The following is a 17,250-nucleotide window of genomic DNA, read 5'->3' as shown; positions in this document are numbered from 1 at the left end:
ATTCACGTGCCTCTAATGGATATCACTCAGTATATTATATGTGTTTGCTTTGTTTAAGGCTGGGTCTCATGTAGGCCAAGCTGGTCTTGAACACAGAAGGCCACACATGACCTTCTGATTCTCCTGTGTCCGCTTTCTCAGTGTTGTATTCATGTGACATCGCGGACCCATTTTATGTGGTGATGAGGATCACACCTAGGCCAGCACTGTGCCACCTGAGCCACAACCCCGAGCGCTCATGTGTGCTTTTCAATACAGTATTGTAGTTCTGTACATTCCTGTCCAGTGTTAGCCCCGTTGTCTGCATGGCCTTTCTGCCCACTCGTATCATTTTTACCTCAGAGATGAGATCTGAAGCAACTTTTCCTCTGTCCATTAAGAAAGAAACGGTGACATGAAAATTAAAAGTTTCTGTAAAGCAAAGGAAACAATCATAGCAAACAGATAACCCACAGAATAGAGAAAATCTTTGCCCACCCCACTTCACACAAGTGGCTGATATCCAGAATTTACAAAGAATTGCAAAATAAAATACCAAGGAAATAAAACTGCCAATCAATAGATGGGAAAACAAACTAATAATTTTTTATTTAAAAAGCCGCACATTTATTTTGCTTTCTGACTCTGCGCTTGTGCCTTCAATACTTTCACAACAATTTTCTGCTCCCCAACAAGGAAAGCCCGCTTGATCCTGTCACGGACACACTTGGCACACATGGAGCCACCATAGGCCCGGCTGACATGCTTCTTTGTCTTAGACAATCTCATGAGGACTTTTGGTCTCACAGCGCGAACCCCTTGAAGTCGGCCTGGGCACACACTGCTTGCGGTTTAGGTGCTTTCCAACCTTCTCGGCGTAAAGGTAAACAATCATGTTGCCAAGAGTTCAGGACAGCCTAGTTTTGTTAGAGGCTATGTTGTAGGAGAGCCTACAACGGTATGTCAAATGCTGGACCATTCTGAGTGCCTCTAAGCACCGTCCCCGGAAGAGCACTAATAATTTTTTTAAAGAAACGCAATGGTCAATAACTATTTTTAAAAGTATTCAGAATCCTTCTTCATCAGAGAACTGCAGATTAAAACTACTTGGTATCCCAGTCAGAACGGTGATTGTCAGGAAATCTGACAACCAATGTTGGAGAGGATGTGGGAGAGAAAGGAACCCTATTTACTGTTGGTGGAGGTGCAAATTGATACAGCCATTCAGGAAGTCAGTTTGGAAATTTCTCAAAAAATTAAAAAGGGAACTACCATATGACCCGGCTATTTCATTCCTAGGCATATACCCATGAACTTCTACCCCACCATAGGGATATTTGCACCACTATATTAATTGCCATTTTATTCTCTATAGCAAGGAATTGAAACCAACCTGGTTGTCCATTAACAGATTAATGTGTAATGAAGATTTGGTAGATAGATAGATAGATAGATAGATAGATAGATAGATAGATAGATGTATATGGAATAGTACTTGGCTCTAAGGGAAAATTAATTTTAAAAACTGCAGAAAAATTAATGGACTTTTATAATATTAAGTGAGGTCACACAATCTCACATGTGGATCAGAGGCAATAATATCTGTATATAAACATACATGTAGGTACAGTCTAACATAAAAAAGGGAAAGCCAGGCTGATTGTGAGTAGGGAGGAAGGACAGATGCAGACACTGGACCTGGGTTATGAAGAGGACATAAAGCAAACCATCTCTCTAGTTCTGACTCAGTCATGGATTTTGTCTGAAGAGATAGATAGCGCAGAAGATGTATTGATGTATTTGAAACCAAAAGTGTAAAAGAAAATGGGGCAGGGGTGGATTCGAGACAGAGTTTCTCTGTGCAGCCCTGGCTGTCCTGGAACTCACTCGGTAGATCAGGCTGGCCTCGAACTCAGAGATCTGTCTGTCTCCCAAGTGATAGTATTAAAGGCATGCATCACCACTGCCAGGCCTGAGTTCTTTATATCAACAACAACAACAAAAGGAAGGAGGGAAGGAAGGGAGGGAGGGAGGGAGGAAGGAAGGAAGGAAAGAAAGAAAGAAAGAAAGAAAGAAAGAAAGAAAGAAAGAAAGAAAGAAAGACAAAAAAATCACAAAAATTTAAAAATACAGGAAAATCAGAGTGTACCTCTCGCCCGCACCTGCACTGCCCGGTGGAACATGGCTCTAACTAGAATGATATTTTAACATATTTGGGGTCTACCCCCTAAAACAAACAGGAGATACTTGTTTTCCACTTCCCCCTTTTTCTAACACCCGGATCACTGGAAAGGAATGTGGGAAAATAAATGTCAGGATCAAATAGATATGATATAAAATATTATGATCCTCTAAGATTCACTGTCCTCTGTGTGTACAACAAGCATATATATAAAATGAAAAATGTTACAGAAATCAGCATAGTCGTTGCTGTCGCCAGTCCACGGGGCTTTGCTTCAGCTGTTGAGAGGGGAGCATTCAGTCTGTTGCTTGGGCTGCTCTCAAACTCCCAGGATGCTCCCACCTCTCCTCCCCTGCACCTGGGACAGAAGTGGCTCTGTGGGGACTTCACCAGGCGCGGCATAGTGGCCTCTTGCCCCTGCTGCTCATCTGATCTTACACTATCGCTATAACATCACTTCTCTTCAATACTGATGATTAAAATTTGCAATTTTAAAAGTTAATTCCTTTGAAAATTGTTAAGTAGATTGGGGTAGTTTCATCATAAATAAATGTGTGGTTTGAAAATTGATTATTGCCTCCTAGGCCATTCTACCCTCTTTATGTCTCTGATATTGGCACATTGGAGGAGATGAGTATTTATAAAAATTCTAAATTTTAAAGCCTTATCCTTTCTTGTTTCATTATTCTGCATAGGATAGTTAAGATTCCTTCCACATGCTACTCATTTAAAAAGTGGGCCGTGATGTAGCAATATATCCGTGGGTGTCCACAGGGGCCAGGCCTGAGAGCCAGGCTGCAGAAGTTCCATCTCACAGTCTGAGCTGAGGAGGAAGGGCACACGTGTGGAAGACAGCCCCTGGCAATTAGAAGCAGAGGTGTCTGACGTCATGAGGAGCTTGAACTAAAGAGGACGGTATCCTGGGGACCCCGTTTCCTCACACAGGGGAGGGGCTGAGAAGCTGTTGGTTGTCCAAGTGTCCCATCAGAAGCTGCTGGTGATAGCCTTCCTCTAACCCGCCTCTGCAGCTTCTTCATCTGGACCCCGGCACAGAGCCGTGCCTAAGCTGTAGAACATCTAATCAAATGTATGCCTCTTCGCTAGACTTAAGTTCAACCAGAGCTTACTGCCAAAAGACAGCCTGATTTTTTAATTAAAGCTCTCAACACCTAAAACTTATTTTTGAGCCCAGATGTAGAGAAGTTTCCCTCCAAACACCAAGCCACTTTTTGCCTTTCCTTCGGTTTGTATTTTTAATTAGGCACTGAGGGGTTCAGCTTGGGAGGCCGGGCTTAGGGCTCCTGTGCATCTCTGTGCCCACTGCCCAGGGGCTACAATCCTACGGCCCTTGCTACCTCATCCCTCATGCTTCTGGTCAGACGCTTCTGTCTCCAAAAGCGAGGCTAGGCCCTAAAAATGGAGACAGACGTGCTAGTAAAGCAGGAAAGACACCAAAGAAGGAAGGAAACAGAGACCACTCTGAGTAAAGGGCTGACCTCAGATCTCCAAGCTTCCCTTACTTAAGGGCAAGAGAGGAGAAGATTGGCATTTCACTTAAGGTCTAAACCACTTTAAAGCATCGAGCACCTTAGCGCGGATAGGGAGCAGAGGGCAGGGAGTGGGTGTGGCCAAGTGATTGCAACAAGCTCCACTTCTAGGAGACATTGGGAAATAAATTTGGAGGTAAATATTCCATTGTCTTCGATTTGGCTGTGACTGGTGGCTTCTGTGGTTCTGAGAAACCGACACAGTAATATCTTTGAGGAGTGTTGGGCCCTAGGTCCTAACTACATGACATGGTAACTTAGACTGGGGGTTCCATGTGGGATCCTGAAAGAAAGTGCAATGAGATCCCCAAGTCGGATCCTACTTATGACTACAATAATATCTCCAGACTGGGCAACGAAGGAAGATGGGCAGGACATCCCTGCACATGCCCACTAGTGTGTGACTGTCCTGCAGAGCTTCTGGGCACTCCTCAGAGTCTCAGCACAGTGTGGACCCGTCCTCTGACTTCTCAGAACCTACCAAAGCCGACTGTGAAGCTTTTGGCTTCTGATTACTATGGAAAGAAAATTAATATGAATCTTTCTAAACATGACAAGAGTTTTCTTGTTCACCTTAGTTTCCTGCTGTTCTATTTCTAGTCTGTTGCTAGTGGTGTCCCCATTTTATGAAGCAAATATAATGTGAGAGCCTCTGCCTGCTTCTGTGGGTTTCCTCCAGCATGGCCAGGAAGTGGTCAGCCCAGTATGTGCAGCAGCTAACACGGACTTGGGAGTAGGAAAATTTAGACCCCAGATCTGACGCCACCATTCGCATCATTCCAGGCCTCTTAAGTCACACTCTTCTCATCAGCTGGGGAGAGAAGCACCTCAGGGCAGCTGCAGCACAGTGGGAAAATGGTCAGAAGTGCACGGCCCAGAGCCAGCCTCACAAGGATGACCCCACACGGCAGCTGTCCTGTACATACCGGACAGTCCTTAACTCCACCAGCTTGTGATGCAACATGCCTTTTCTAATCTACAGCCACAGGGAAGCTCATTGTACGGTATGGAACCACAGTACACAACTTTCTCCTCTTTAGTCTTATAAATACTTTTCCTCGTTACCAAGTAAGGACCCAATTACCTTTTACTTTGTTGCATGAGATCTCATTAAATGGATTACTATTATTTAACCACTTAAGTTCTATCAAATATTTGAAGCATTTGATACTATGAAGAATGTTATAATAGCATTTCCACACATACAGTTTTTTCATTCTGTGATAGTCTTCCTTCAGGACCAGTTTCCAAAGCAGGTGTCTGAGGTAAGCCCGGACTCTCCCACGACTCACTGATTTGACACACTGCTTTCCATTGGTTTGTACAATTTATGCTTCCTCCTCCAATGTCATCTTGTTTAACTTTGCTATGTTTTTTAAGATTGAAGCTTTACTATATTATGTGGGGTGGGCCTCAGACTTCCACCCCTTCCTCCGCCAACTAGTCAGGTCTACGGGCACATGCCAGCACCCCTGGCTCAAAGCCATCCGTGTCACAATGTCCTTTCCCATATTTAACACTAACATAGACATCTCGTATTCACCAGGTACCAAGCACTGATTGGATTCAACACCCTCGTTACAAACCTCAGAAATGACGGTTGGCCGCCCTATGTTCAGACAAGGGTGCTGAAGTTCAGAAGGTCACACAGCAGCTAAGTGTACTAGGCTGGAATTCAGACCCAGACATGTGGCCGCCCTGCCCTGTTCCTCCTCCCCATCAGCAGATGGCTATCGTGTTCCAATATTGCGTTTGTTGATTCCTAGCTAAGCTGATCGTTTTCACATGCCATTGTCGTTCGTTCTTCAGCATGTTCTACAGAGAGACAGGGTGAGTCCCTCCCCAGCACACCATCTCCCAATCATGTGTCTGCACAGCCCTCTCCAGGGCTACCAGCCCATCGTGTTGACTTCATCACGATTCAGTTTAAAGAATGTTGCCCTTATTTTCTTCCTGCTCCTTCCTGCCGGCTTAGGGGAATAAACCATTTCCTACAGCTTTATCCCAGCTTGTCACATCATTCATTCGTGCGATTGGCTCCTTGATTGACTTGGAATGCCCTGTCGTGAATGAGCGTGAGCTCAGAGGATGACAAACCACAAAAGCGGCATTATCTGACCAGCTGCCAAGAAAATAATTATCTGGATGTTTGGCTGAACTGTTTTGTTTTCTCTGGCTTGGTTTGGTTTGGTTCTTGAGACAGTGTCTTGCTGTGTAACCCAGGTTGGTAGAACTTGCTTGAGCGCTGGGATTACAGGCAACGTGCCATTACCAATCCCACTCGGCCATATCAGCCATCTCCTTCAAATTTCCCTTCTGTTGGACTCAAACGTAGAAGTGTTTTGTAAATACGTGAGCCATACAGTATGGCTCTCCTTTGAGACTGACTGCTCTCTCATGATGTCCAGCAACACTTTAAAACTCCATCGATTTACCAAACAAAACTGTTTTTATCTAATAAACCTAAACTTGAGTCACCCTCTTTTCAAACATCCCACAGTACCTGCATTATGCCTTGCAATATATGCAAGTGCCCAGGCTGCAGCCTCCTTGACTCCAGGGTCAAAATCTTCCAGGCACATCACCAGCGAGTCCAGGGCGCCACAGTCAACCGTGGCCTGTGCCAGCTGCGGAGAGTGCTTACCAACTGCTCGCAGCACGAAGGCAGCTGCTTTCTTGTAGACACACTACAGGGTAAAGAGAACAGACCCAGAATCTAAAATAGCTCAAAAGCAACACAAAAATGGCATTAACATAAAGTGCAATGGCCGCCGAATGCAAACACTGAAACAGCCCACAAACGCTGGTACTTAGCCGCCTTTGCTTCTGTTCAATAATTAACCTGGAAAGAGGTGAGTTTTAAATCACGCTACACATATTTTACTTTGAAGCGTGCATTTGGAAATTGTATCAAATCAAATATAAACATGGCACTTTCTGCAGATTCATAAAATAATATGATTTTCTGTATCTGCTTGATACTGAAAGGTTCTGTTTGACTCTGGGAACTCTAGAACAGCAGCTCGCTGACTGCCTCTGTCAACCGACCACCTCTTTTCCTTCACTTTCTCTCGGCCTCTAAGCATGGCAAGCTTGCCTGACCTCAGCAGGTCATCCTGAACAGCAGCTATGCTCCAAGATACATGGCAATCGCAGAGAGAGGTAACAACATTTCTAACGCTTCTCCTGGTTATCACAGGACATGTTGTTTTTCTGTCTAGAAAGGCTTTTTTAAAAAAAATAAAGACAAGTAAGCTATTGTGTGAATTGTGAATGCTGCTTCATATGGACAGTATGTCCTATATATAAATTTTACTTGGTTAGGGGATAAAAACTGAAATCAAAACATAGGAGTAACATGTTTCTATTCATTTGCTAAAAGTATGTGCAGGAAATATTTGACTACAACACGGTTGTTATGTGATTAAAATAATATAGAGATGATCTCATGAATTCTCTGTTGGTTTTGTTGCTTATTTTTTTTTAAGGTAAGGTCTCACTGTGTGCACTGGGCTGACCCTGAATTACCACATAGGCCACGCTGGTCTTGAGTTCACAGACATCCACCTGCCTCTACATCCTGAGTGCCAAGACTAAATGTGCGCATCACCATGCTCAGCTGGGCTCTCCATCCCTATTAATAAACCTGTCATCTCCTTGACATTATCAGCTTTGATTTCTTTATATTAGTTACTGTCTTAGTTACTTTTCTATTGCTGTGAAGACGCCATGACCAAGGTAACTTATGAAAGAAAGAATTTCATTGGAGGGTTCACGCTTCTCAAAGGTTATATAGTCCATGATCTATCCTGCAGGAGGCAGGCCAGCATGGCTCTGGAGTAGCAGCTGAGACCTTACATCTGATACACAACCAGGAAGCAGAGAGAAAACTAACTGGAAATGGCTAGCATTGGCTTCTGAATCCTCAAAGCCCCAGTGAAACACCTCCTCCAACAAGGCCACACCTCCTAATCTTTCCCAAACAGTTCTGCCAACTGGGGAATCAAGTGTTGACATATATGAGCCTAAGATGGTCATTGTCATTCAAACCACCATGCTACTAAAGAAGGATCAGCCAACTGCCTTCTCTGAAAGACTTCTATCATTTAGGCTAAAAATATAAATAATAAAAATAAGAGAAAACACACTACGTGTATTTGAACGTGTTGTATCTAAAACAGTGACATATGTTAATATAAAAATGAACTGTGCTAATACCCATGTTTTAATGTGACATATTTCCTTTTGCTTCTTAAATTATGTCAAAAACCTATTCTCTAGTAAATTATTCAAAAATTAAGGTAGACTTTCAGGATAGCTTTCTAAATAATACTTTATTATAATCATGAAAAATAGTGTTGGCACATTTCTTGTCCTTATCTTAAACCAATTTGACTCTTTATCCTGTAGAATTACCACATTTATAATGTAAACGTACCAATAGCTACCTGCTAAGTACAGTGCCTATAACTGGCACTTTCTGATCCCTTCTCCTGCACCGGACCAGTGTTTCACATTTCACAGCCTTACTCCTGTACCAAGAACTGAAAACAGAATGTAAGCTCACAGGGCTGTCGGAGAGGGCGTGGTCTGCAGCCACCGTGAAGGTGACAGCCACACAGCACTGCCTCACACCCTTGGCTCTAGCCAAGCCACCTCCCCACTCCTCTGTCTCATGTTAGATGTCTGTTAACAACTAGTACACAGTAAGTCATATTTAGAAAACTATCAAGACTTTATGCATGGGAGGCAAAAGCCAAAGTGCCTGCTCTCACCGCACATATGGAGCAGGAACACCCACAGAAAAGTGAAATTTCTAGAATTCCTTTAAAAGGCATTAAAAAATAAACCTATAAAATCAAACAAATTTCTGCACAGTTAAGATAAATATGTCATAAAATCCCATCGTAACTGTGATGCAGTCCTAGTACCGTGAGCGTGTCGCTGCTGAGAACATTTTTACCACCCAAGGATCCTTTAAAGGCCCGGGCAGTGGTGGTGCACACTTTTAATCTCAGCAGAGACAGAGGAAGCAGAGGCAGGCAGATCTCTGAGTTCGAGGCCAGCCTGGTCTACAGGACAGCCAGGGCTACACAGAGAATCCCTGTCTCAACGCTCCCCCCACCCCAATAAAAGCATCCCTTAAAATAAAGCAGTTACTCCCTCTCTCCCTTCTTCCCCCAGCCCTTGGCACCCATGAGTCTGCTTCTGTCTGCATGGATTTGCATATTCTGTATATTCATGTAAATTATACTATGCAGTCTTCTGTGTCTGGCATCTTTCACCTGGAATACTGATCTAAGAATCACCCATGTTGTGACATTTATCAGTACTCAATTCCTGGTTATGACAGAATAACAGTCATTGTATGGGACAGATGGTATTTCTTTACTCATTTATCTGTTGATGACTTGCCCTGCTTTCCCCTGCAGACTGCTGAGTCGAGTCACGCTGCTCCAAACACTTGTATATGAGTTGTGAGCTTTGCTTTTAGTTCTCCCAGGTCCATATCTGGAAGAACTGCTCATTCGTATCCTGAAACCCTGAACTCACTGCATGCCTGCTGAATTACTCTTCACAGTAGTCACGCCGTTCTACACTCCTCCCAGCGACCGCTGCAGGCTCCTACTTCTCCACATCATCACCACACTTTGAATGTTTCTAGGAAATATTCGTTCTGCTCCTCCTGGTAAGTGTGCAGCGGTACCACAGCATGCCTTTAGCTGTGTCTCTTACCAACGCTGCCAAGTTTCTCTTGCGTTTGCCCACCATTTGGAGATGTTCTTTGGGGGAAGTATCTATCCCTTTGCCCATTCTCCAGGTCTTATTTATGTTTTGTTCTATAAGTAGGAATCTAGTCTTAAGGACATCAAAAGAAGGGGCATGCTGCATTATGATAAGTTAAGAGTGGAATGAGTAGTCGAAATTCTACTTACGGATACCAAACAGGCAGAGAAAAATCAAATAACACCAAAATACTCATGTGTGTGCGTGTGTGTGTGTGTGTGTGTGTGTGTGTGTGTGTGTGTGTGTAGACCAGAGGTCAGCTTTGGGGGTCATCCTTAGGAGTCTTCTGTTCCTTTGAGTCAGTGTCCCTCTTCGGCCTAGGTCATCAGTTATGCTGGACTGGCTGGCCAGTAAACCCCAGGGGTCCTTAAGCTTCTGCCTTTCATCCCCAGGACTGGGATTAGAAGCATGTGCCACGGTGCCTGCCATTTTTACGTGGAGTCTGGAGACTGAACACAGGTACTGATGTTAGTGGGGCAAGCAGTTTATGGCTGAGCTGTCTCTCCAGCCTCCAGTGTTTTAAAGAGTTAGACTGCCTGTTTTCTTGGGAAAATGCTTTATCAAACTTCCCATTTAACACCATCTCTCCCTCAGGGCCGGGTCTCGCTCGCCATTCACCTGCAGGTAGGGCTGCCGAAAGCAGTCACAGTCTTACCAGGGCGCTGGCCTCTGCCCTGAGGCAGATCCTCGTGCTGGGAAGTCTAGAGAAACATTGCATTGCCTAGGTCTAGTCACCTGAACCTTTCCATAGTCCTCTTCGTAGAACCTCCTGCCAGCTCCAAGGCAAAATTCCCTAGCGGTATTCTCACCCACATATAGGAATCTATGGTTGGATTAACATCGTAGTGATACTAATGCCTTCAAGTTTACAACTGTGCCAAAGCTCTCAATTTTTTAAATCTAAGGAAAACAAAAACAAAAGTTTTTGCAAAAGTCTTACATTCTGCTCTGCCAATGAGTAGACAAGCTGTGGAAGAATGTCGCCCTTGACGACGGCTTCTGCTAAATCATCGTTATAGTTGGCCAGCCTCCCCAGGGCCAGGGCGGCAGTCTGTTGAATCGTTGGAACCACGTCCAGAAGAAGAGGCCTCAGCAAGGACATTATACCTGAGGTAAAGCATGAAAACCGGAACTCAGCAAAATTTTAATTTGCAAAGCAAAACATGTGATTCAGCATCTATTCAGTGAGAAAATGAAGGTTTAAAAATAAAACAAATCAGGAAAAAACAAACAGAAGAGAGCTGCATAGCAATACATATCTGTAATGCCCTGCTTTGAGGCTGAGGCAGAGGCACCATGAGGTCAAAGCTCGCTCTCTCTCTCGCTCTCTCTCTCTCTCTCTCTCTCTCTCTCTCTCTCTCTCTCACACACACACACACACACACACACACACACAGAATGTTCACTGAAAACTAACTGGATTCTTATGGAGGCATCTAACTGGCTAAGACACAAAATCATCCTAGCTGCCAAAATTACTAACACAGAGGAAATTGTGGCTTTGGAGCTGGATGGGAATTCACATCTCTTCACAACAGGTAAACACCTATGATGCCATAGAGAGGAATGAGAGAGAGGTAGCATGTCTGCGGCAAAGCCCAGCCCCCAACCCCCCCACCTTCGCAAACCCTATCTCTCAAGGATCGTTCCAGGTCCTTTGTCCCGTTTGGTCTTTTCTTCAGACTGAAAATTCTTTCAGGCTGTCTCAGACTCGAGAGCCGGGAGAGCCATTGTTCTGGGGCCAGCACTCGCACTCACAAAGGCACAACTGGATCTTTAAACAAATCCTGGCTATTTCACAGGACATTCCAACCCTTTATACCAACTTCCTCTTAGTGCCATGTGCTACTTCCTCCTCAGTGACACTGCTAAGTCTAAAGTCACAAGAAATAATGACAGCATTCAGACTGGGGCAAAGTGCCCCTTGATTTTTTAAATGTTATTTAACATATACATTTATTAAACTCAATATCATTACATCTATTCTTTTTTTAAAAAATAATTATTTATTTATTATGTATACAATATTCTGTCTGTGTGTATGTCTGCAGGCCAGAAGAGGGCACCAGACCTCATTCCAGATGGTTGTGAGCCACCATGTGGTTGCTGGGAATTGAACTCAGGACCTTTGGAAGAGCAGGCAATGCTCTTAACCACTGAGCCATCTCTCCAGCCCATTACATCTATTCTTTAAAAATAAATCCTGCTGGGGTTCAGCAGCTTAGCAGGTAAAGATGTCTCCCCAAGCCTAAATACAAGTTCCATCCCCAGGACCCACATGCAGAGAACCCAGCTGCCCTTTGACCTCCACATGTACCCTGTAGCGCACAGACACACACACACATACACACACACATACATCACACCAAACAAGCAAATAAAAACATAATGGGCTGTGCGGTGGTGGCACACGCCTTTAATCCCAGCACTCGGGAGGCAGAGGCAGGCGGATCTCTGTGAGTTTGAGGCCAGCCTGGTCTACAAGAGGTAGTTCCAGAACAGCTAGGGCTATTACACAGGGAAACTCTGTCTCAAAAAAACAAAAAGAAAAAAAATTTAATAAAGAATATTCTGGTGATAGACAAACTTGAATATTGGCAAATATTCTTGTCTCATTTTATATTTAGAAACATTTGAAAGGGAAAAAATAGCATCTACAGTAATATGAAATCAGGCCAAAAATAGCACTGCCAAATTGCGCAAGCTAGAAACAGCTATGCTTGTCAAGATGTATCTAATTATGCAGCCTGCGTCTTCTTAGCTTTCCAGTTTCGTTTGGTTATTATTTCTGTTTAAATTGGCCAGATTGGACCATGCTCTCTAAGACCACAGCTGCCTGCACAGGAGAGGCTGCCTGCTTGCATGTGGTTCAGGGCCTGTGTTAACCAAGCCCCATGTTCATGAATGCTGTTGGTACTTTTATCTAGACTTTCTAAAGAGACAGCGACAGAAGTCTCACAACAGACAGTTTAAAGCACAGAGTAAAGAACTGAAATAATTACCAAATGCTGACATGGGTTATTTCTGGAAAGTTTCTGGATATTAAAAAAAGGTTTCTTTTTTTAATTGTTTTCTTTTCTTCATTGTTTTGTTTTGCTGTGATAAAACAGAATGGACAGACACCATTTTCATCGTTTTTAAGTATATGATGAAGATGCTGTGTGCTTACAGTGCTATTGACCATCACCAGCTAAGACCCACTGTCTCCAAAGCAGCTACACCACAAGGGGCTCAGAACCTACAGCATCCCCATCACTGTAGAGCGCGGGCTTCGGCTGCTCACTGTGGCCGATGTGCATTTCCCCGGCCAGGAACACTGAGCACCTTCTCATGTGTTTATTGGTCATTCTGTCTTTACTGCAAATATGTTTACTTAAGTGTTTGGCCCATCTCTTCACTGGGCTGACTTGTCAAATATTACTTGACATACTTATAATATGTGACACTTTATTAAACGACGTCAACAACATAAATAGTGAAGAAGCACACTGAATGCATTCTTGAGACCACAACCATAAAGTTGCTAAAAAATAGTGTTTTTAAGAACCACAATGTGGTTTCAAGTTATTCTTTTTCCAGATGGATCTGGTATTTCTTTTTTTCTTTTCTCTTTTTGATATGTGCGTGAAGGCATACATATTTCGAAATATGTAATTGAGAAAACAGTTAATAGTTTGTTATTCATATTGGATTGTATTTTAAATTAAACTACAAGAACTCTGAATTGTTAGTGATGTGAAAAATAGCCAGACATGGTGGTGCACGTCTTTAATCTCAGCACTAGGGAGGCAGAGGAAGGAGAATCTCTCTGAGTTTTAAACCAGCTTAGTTTCCATAGCAAATTGCAATCCAGTCAGGGCAACATAGTGAGACCCTGTCTTTAAAACTAATAAAAAAAAATCTTAAAATGAATTATCTGGAGTTATAATATTTAATTTAATTTTAAGTCTTTATTAGTAATGGCTTGTGGGTTATGACTAACCAACTACAAATCTCCCGATTTTGGAAATTTTTAGTTTTTATTTCACCTGTCCACAGAGTCAAAAAATTTTCTTACTTTTATGTTTTTCTCATTTTTTAAATACATCTGGTTCATAAACTATTAAGCCAGGGTTGGAAAGGTAGCTCAAAGGTTAAGAGCATTTGCTACTCTTCCATAGGACCTGAATTCAGTCCTCAGTGATATCAGGCAGCTCACAACACTCATAACTCCAACTCCAGGGGACTGCTTTCTGGGGCTTCCTCAGGCACCTGAACTTAAGTGTACATACCAACACACACACACACACACATATACACACATATACATACCTACACATACACACACACAAATAAATCTTTTTAAAAATGCAAAGCCAATGAATGACTGATAATTCCTTTTCTTCTGTTCCTTTGCCCCAAGTCAGAGTTAACCTTCTATGTCAGTATTTCTGCCATATCATAATATTCCTACATTACTTTACTTTACTTTAGACAGTTGCATCAATACCAAGTTTTAAAACCTCCAAAATTACAGAAAATAGAAAAGTCAGTGTGAAATACTTTGGTTTGAATAACTGTATTCAATAAACCACCTTGAGAAAGGTAACTTTATTAGAGAAGAAAATAAATTTTCAAATGGTGCCCCAGTGTCTGCCTCCTAAAGCACAGCTTCTGCTTTATCTGCACCATCTCCAGGCACGTCTCTTTACCAAGAGGAGTTCTTATCTCACACAGGCTTGGAGACTTCACTATTCTAATTATAAGTTTGGGGTTGAACATGTACCTCAATGGTAGGACACTCAGTGTGCTGGCTAGTTTTATGTCAGCTTGACATGAGCTAGGGTTATCTGAAAGGAGGGAATCCAAATAGAAAGAAATGCCTCCATAAGATCTGGCTGTAGGGCATTTTCCTAATCAGTGATTGATGGGAAGGGCCAGCCAGTTATGGGTATGCTCTTCCTGGGCTGGTGGTCCTGGGTTCTGTAAGAGGGCAAGCTGGGCAGCCCGCAGGGAGCAAGTCAATAGGCAGCACACCTCCATGATCTCTGCATCAGCTCCTGGGTCCAGGTTCCTGCCCTGAGAGCCAGTCCTGGCTTCTTCCAGTGAGGGACAGCAATGTACAAGTGTAAGCCAAATAGACATATTGTAGTTTTTAGTGAGGTGGTGGTGGCACACACCTTTAATCTCAGAGGCAAGCAAATTTCTGTGAGTTCAGGGGCAGCCTGGTCCACTATTTCTTTTTTGAGATAGAGTCTCTTTAGGTAGCCTAGCTGTCCTAGAACTTGATTTGTAAACCAGGCTGGCCTTGAACTCACAGAGAGAAACTCAGGGGCTTCCTGAATGCAGGAATGAAAGATGTATTCTCAACACCCAACTTATTTCTTGTTTAAGTATTGCCACATGTGAAGCTATGTCATAATAAAAAGTTAATGTTATTCTTAAAAGGTCTGCTAATAGGGCTTTGGTCTACTTCAGTCACAGTAAGTCTTTTAGCCAGGCAAGGTGGGGCCCACAAATAGAACCAGCTATTCAAGGGCTAAGAATTGTCTCCTTTGAGCATAGAACTTGGAGCCAGCTTGGGCAGCACAGGGAGGTTACGTCTTTTTAAATAAATAAAGGCATAGCATGCGGCTCATGCTCACACTAGGAGCACTGCTTCTGCCTCTGAGCAGAAGTACTGGGGTCTGTAATATCCATGCAGGCTCAAATGTTTGAAAACTTGCTCCCCAGTTGTGATGAAGCTAACTTGGACTGCTTAGCAAGACCCTGTCTCTAGAAGAAAGAAAAAATAAAAATAAAAAGGCTAGCAAGATGGTTAAACAAGTAAAAGTACCTACTTGAGGACTTAACTAAATCTACAGGACCCACATGGTGGAAAGAGAAAACTTACTCCTGAAAGTTGTCCTCTGGTCTCACGTGTGTGCTGCACTACTCTCTCTCTCTCTCTCTCTCTCTCTCTCTCTCTCTCTCTCTCTCTCTCTCTCTGTCTCTCTCTCTCTCTCTCTTTCTCTCTGTCTCTCTCATTCTCTCTGTCTCTGTCTCTCTCATTCTCTCTGTCTCTCTCTGTCCCCCCCTCTCATTCTCTCTGTCTCTCTCTCATTCTCTCTGTCTCTCTCTGTCTCTTTCTCTGTCTCTCTCTCTCAATACCTTTAAAAAAAGAAGAGAAAGAAAAGCAAAGGGGGCTTCCATTGTTGCTCAGGTATCTGTTACGAGCTTTATTTAACTATCTTAAATTTACTTATTTTGACTGAGGAAAATATAAAATAAATTTTAGTTGTTCATTTTTTATTACAGGTGTGTGTGTGTCTGTCTGTCTGTCTATCTGTCTGTCTGAGTGTAGTCCATGTGTGGACACATGTATGCCACAGCATGTACTTGTAGAGGTCAAAGGACAGCCACAAATGCAAGGTGACAGCACAGGAAGGCGACAGGAGGAAAGGGGCTGAGATAAAACAGAAATGAAGTCTGGAAGTTTCCTACTGACTGTTTTGAATACTTGGAACTTTATTCTGGCAGTAAAGTAGCAACAGAATCAAATGTTAAATCTCTCTGACTACAATGGGGAGAAAGGATGGCAAGTAGGGAAAAACAAGGAGGAAGCTATTGAAGGCAAACAGCGTGGGGAAACTGGAAGACCTAAGGAGACGACAGAGCGGGCGGCAGGGGTAAGCAACACTGCTGTTTCTGGCTAGGAAGATGGATGGAAGCCTGGTTTATGAGTCCTGCTAAATTCCTATTACCCTGAATTACAAGACTGGAAAAGGTTCATGAGGCAAGAGATAAATCTAGAAAGACTGGTTGGAGCAAGATCAAGTCTCACTGCAGGCCAAATCCATGTCCCCTTAATGTTACTGGCAGTGCGGTGGGAAGCCATTTCTCTGTTTGCAGCGCTTACTGCTACGGAGGTAAAGAAATAAGCACACTGAAGATTTGTACCAATGCCCGACCCATTGGGGATGGCTATTCAAGCTTAAGCCCTGGGGGCACCACTTCCTTGGATCATGCTGCAAATGGCACCCCTGAAAGGGACTTGGATATGTAAAAAAGCACAGCGGCCACCCTGACATACATGTTCTATGTCCTCTTGTTTATGTGAGTAGGCATGGTCTGTTCAAGTTACCCAGCAGAGTTCTGAATATGCAGCTTACTCAGACCCTTGACTCTGGTCCAAAAGCCACCCATCCACTTTTTCCTGTTGTTAGCATATTCTAGTATAATACAACTGGTTATTAATTTTTATTCTAAATTTTCAAATTTTACTTTATGTGCATTTGTGTGCCTAGGTATATGTATGTGTACCATGTTCATGTACGAGCCCAAGGAGGCTAGAAGGGATCTTCAGATTCCCTGGAACTGGAGGTACAGATGGTTTTGAGCCACCATGCAGGTCCTGAGAACCTAACCCAAGACCTGCTGAGCCATCTCTCTAGCTCCTCTAATAGGTTTGTAATTTTGATTCCTATAAGCTATTATATTTAAGTGGCTATATTTTACTGAAACTATTTCACAACAGTGATTAATATATAACAGGCTCTCATTTCCTTCACTGTTTTTATTTTCTTATAACAATTTGCCCTTTTAATGCTTACTTGTTTTTTTTCTTTGTACATTACATGTTTACATATTTTATCGATTATTTGGGAATTTCACATAATGTAACCAATCACACTCACTTTCCAGTCCTCCCAGATCCACCCACTGTCACCAATGTGATGACTCCCCCAATAAAAGCAGAACCCAATTTATGTTACCCATGTATTTACTAGAGCTTGG

General features: G+C 43.0%; 1 protein-coding gene and 1 pseudogene across 2 annotated transcripts in view; both read right to left on the bottom strand.

Moving 5' to 3' along the window:
* Positions 1-17,250, bottom strand: part of Spag6 (sperm associated antigen 6) — a 55,411-nt gene that overhangs the window by 26,064 nt on the left and 12,097 nt on the right. For both annotated transcript variants that reach the window (XM_075970592.1, XM_075970593.1), the window contains 2 exons: positions 10,436-10,602; positions 6,212-6,395 (listed from right to left, as the gene is read on the bottom strand). In XM_075970592.1, the coding sequence (XP_075826707.1) occupies positions 6,212-6,395; positions 10,436-10,602 (351 nt within the window). The remainder of the gene's footprint in view (positions 1-6,211; positions 6,396-10,435; positions 10,603-17,250) is intronic.
* On the bottom strand, positions 607-958 carry LOC142848944 (large ribosomal subunit protein eL34-like; annotated as a pseudogene).

This window comes from Microtus pennsylvanicus, chromosome 4 (genome assembly GCF_037038515.1).
Source record: "Microtus pennsylvanicus isolate mMicPen1 chromosome 4, mMicPen1.hap1, whole genome shotgun sequence".
Taxonomy (NCBI): Eukaryota; Metazoa; Chordata; class Mammalia; order Rodentia; family Cricetidae; genus Microtus; species Microtus pennsylvanicus.
Note: the sequence above shows the minus strand (reverse complement) of the source record. Positions and strands in the feature narration are given on the sequence as shown.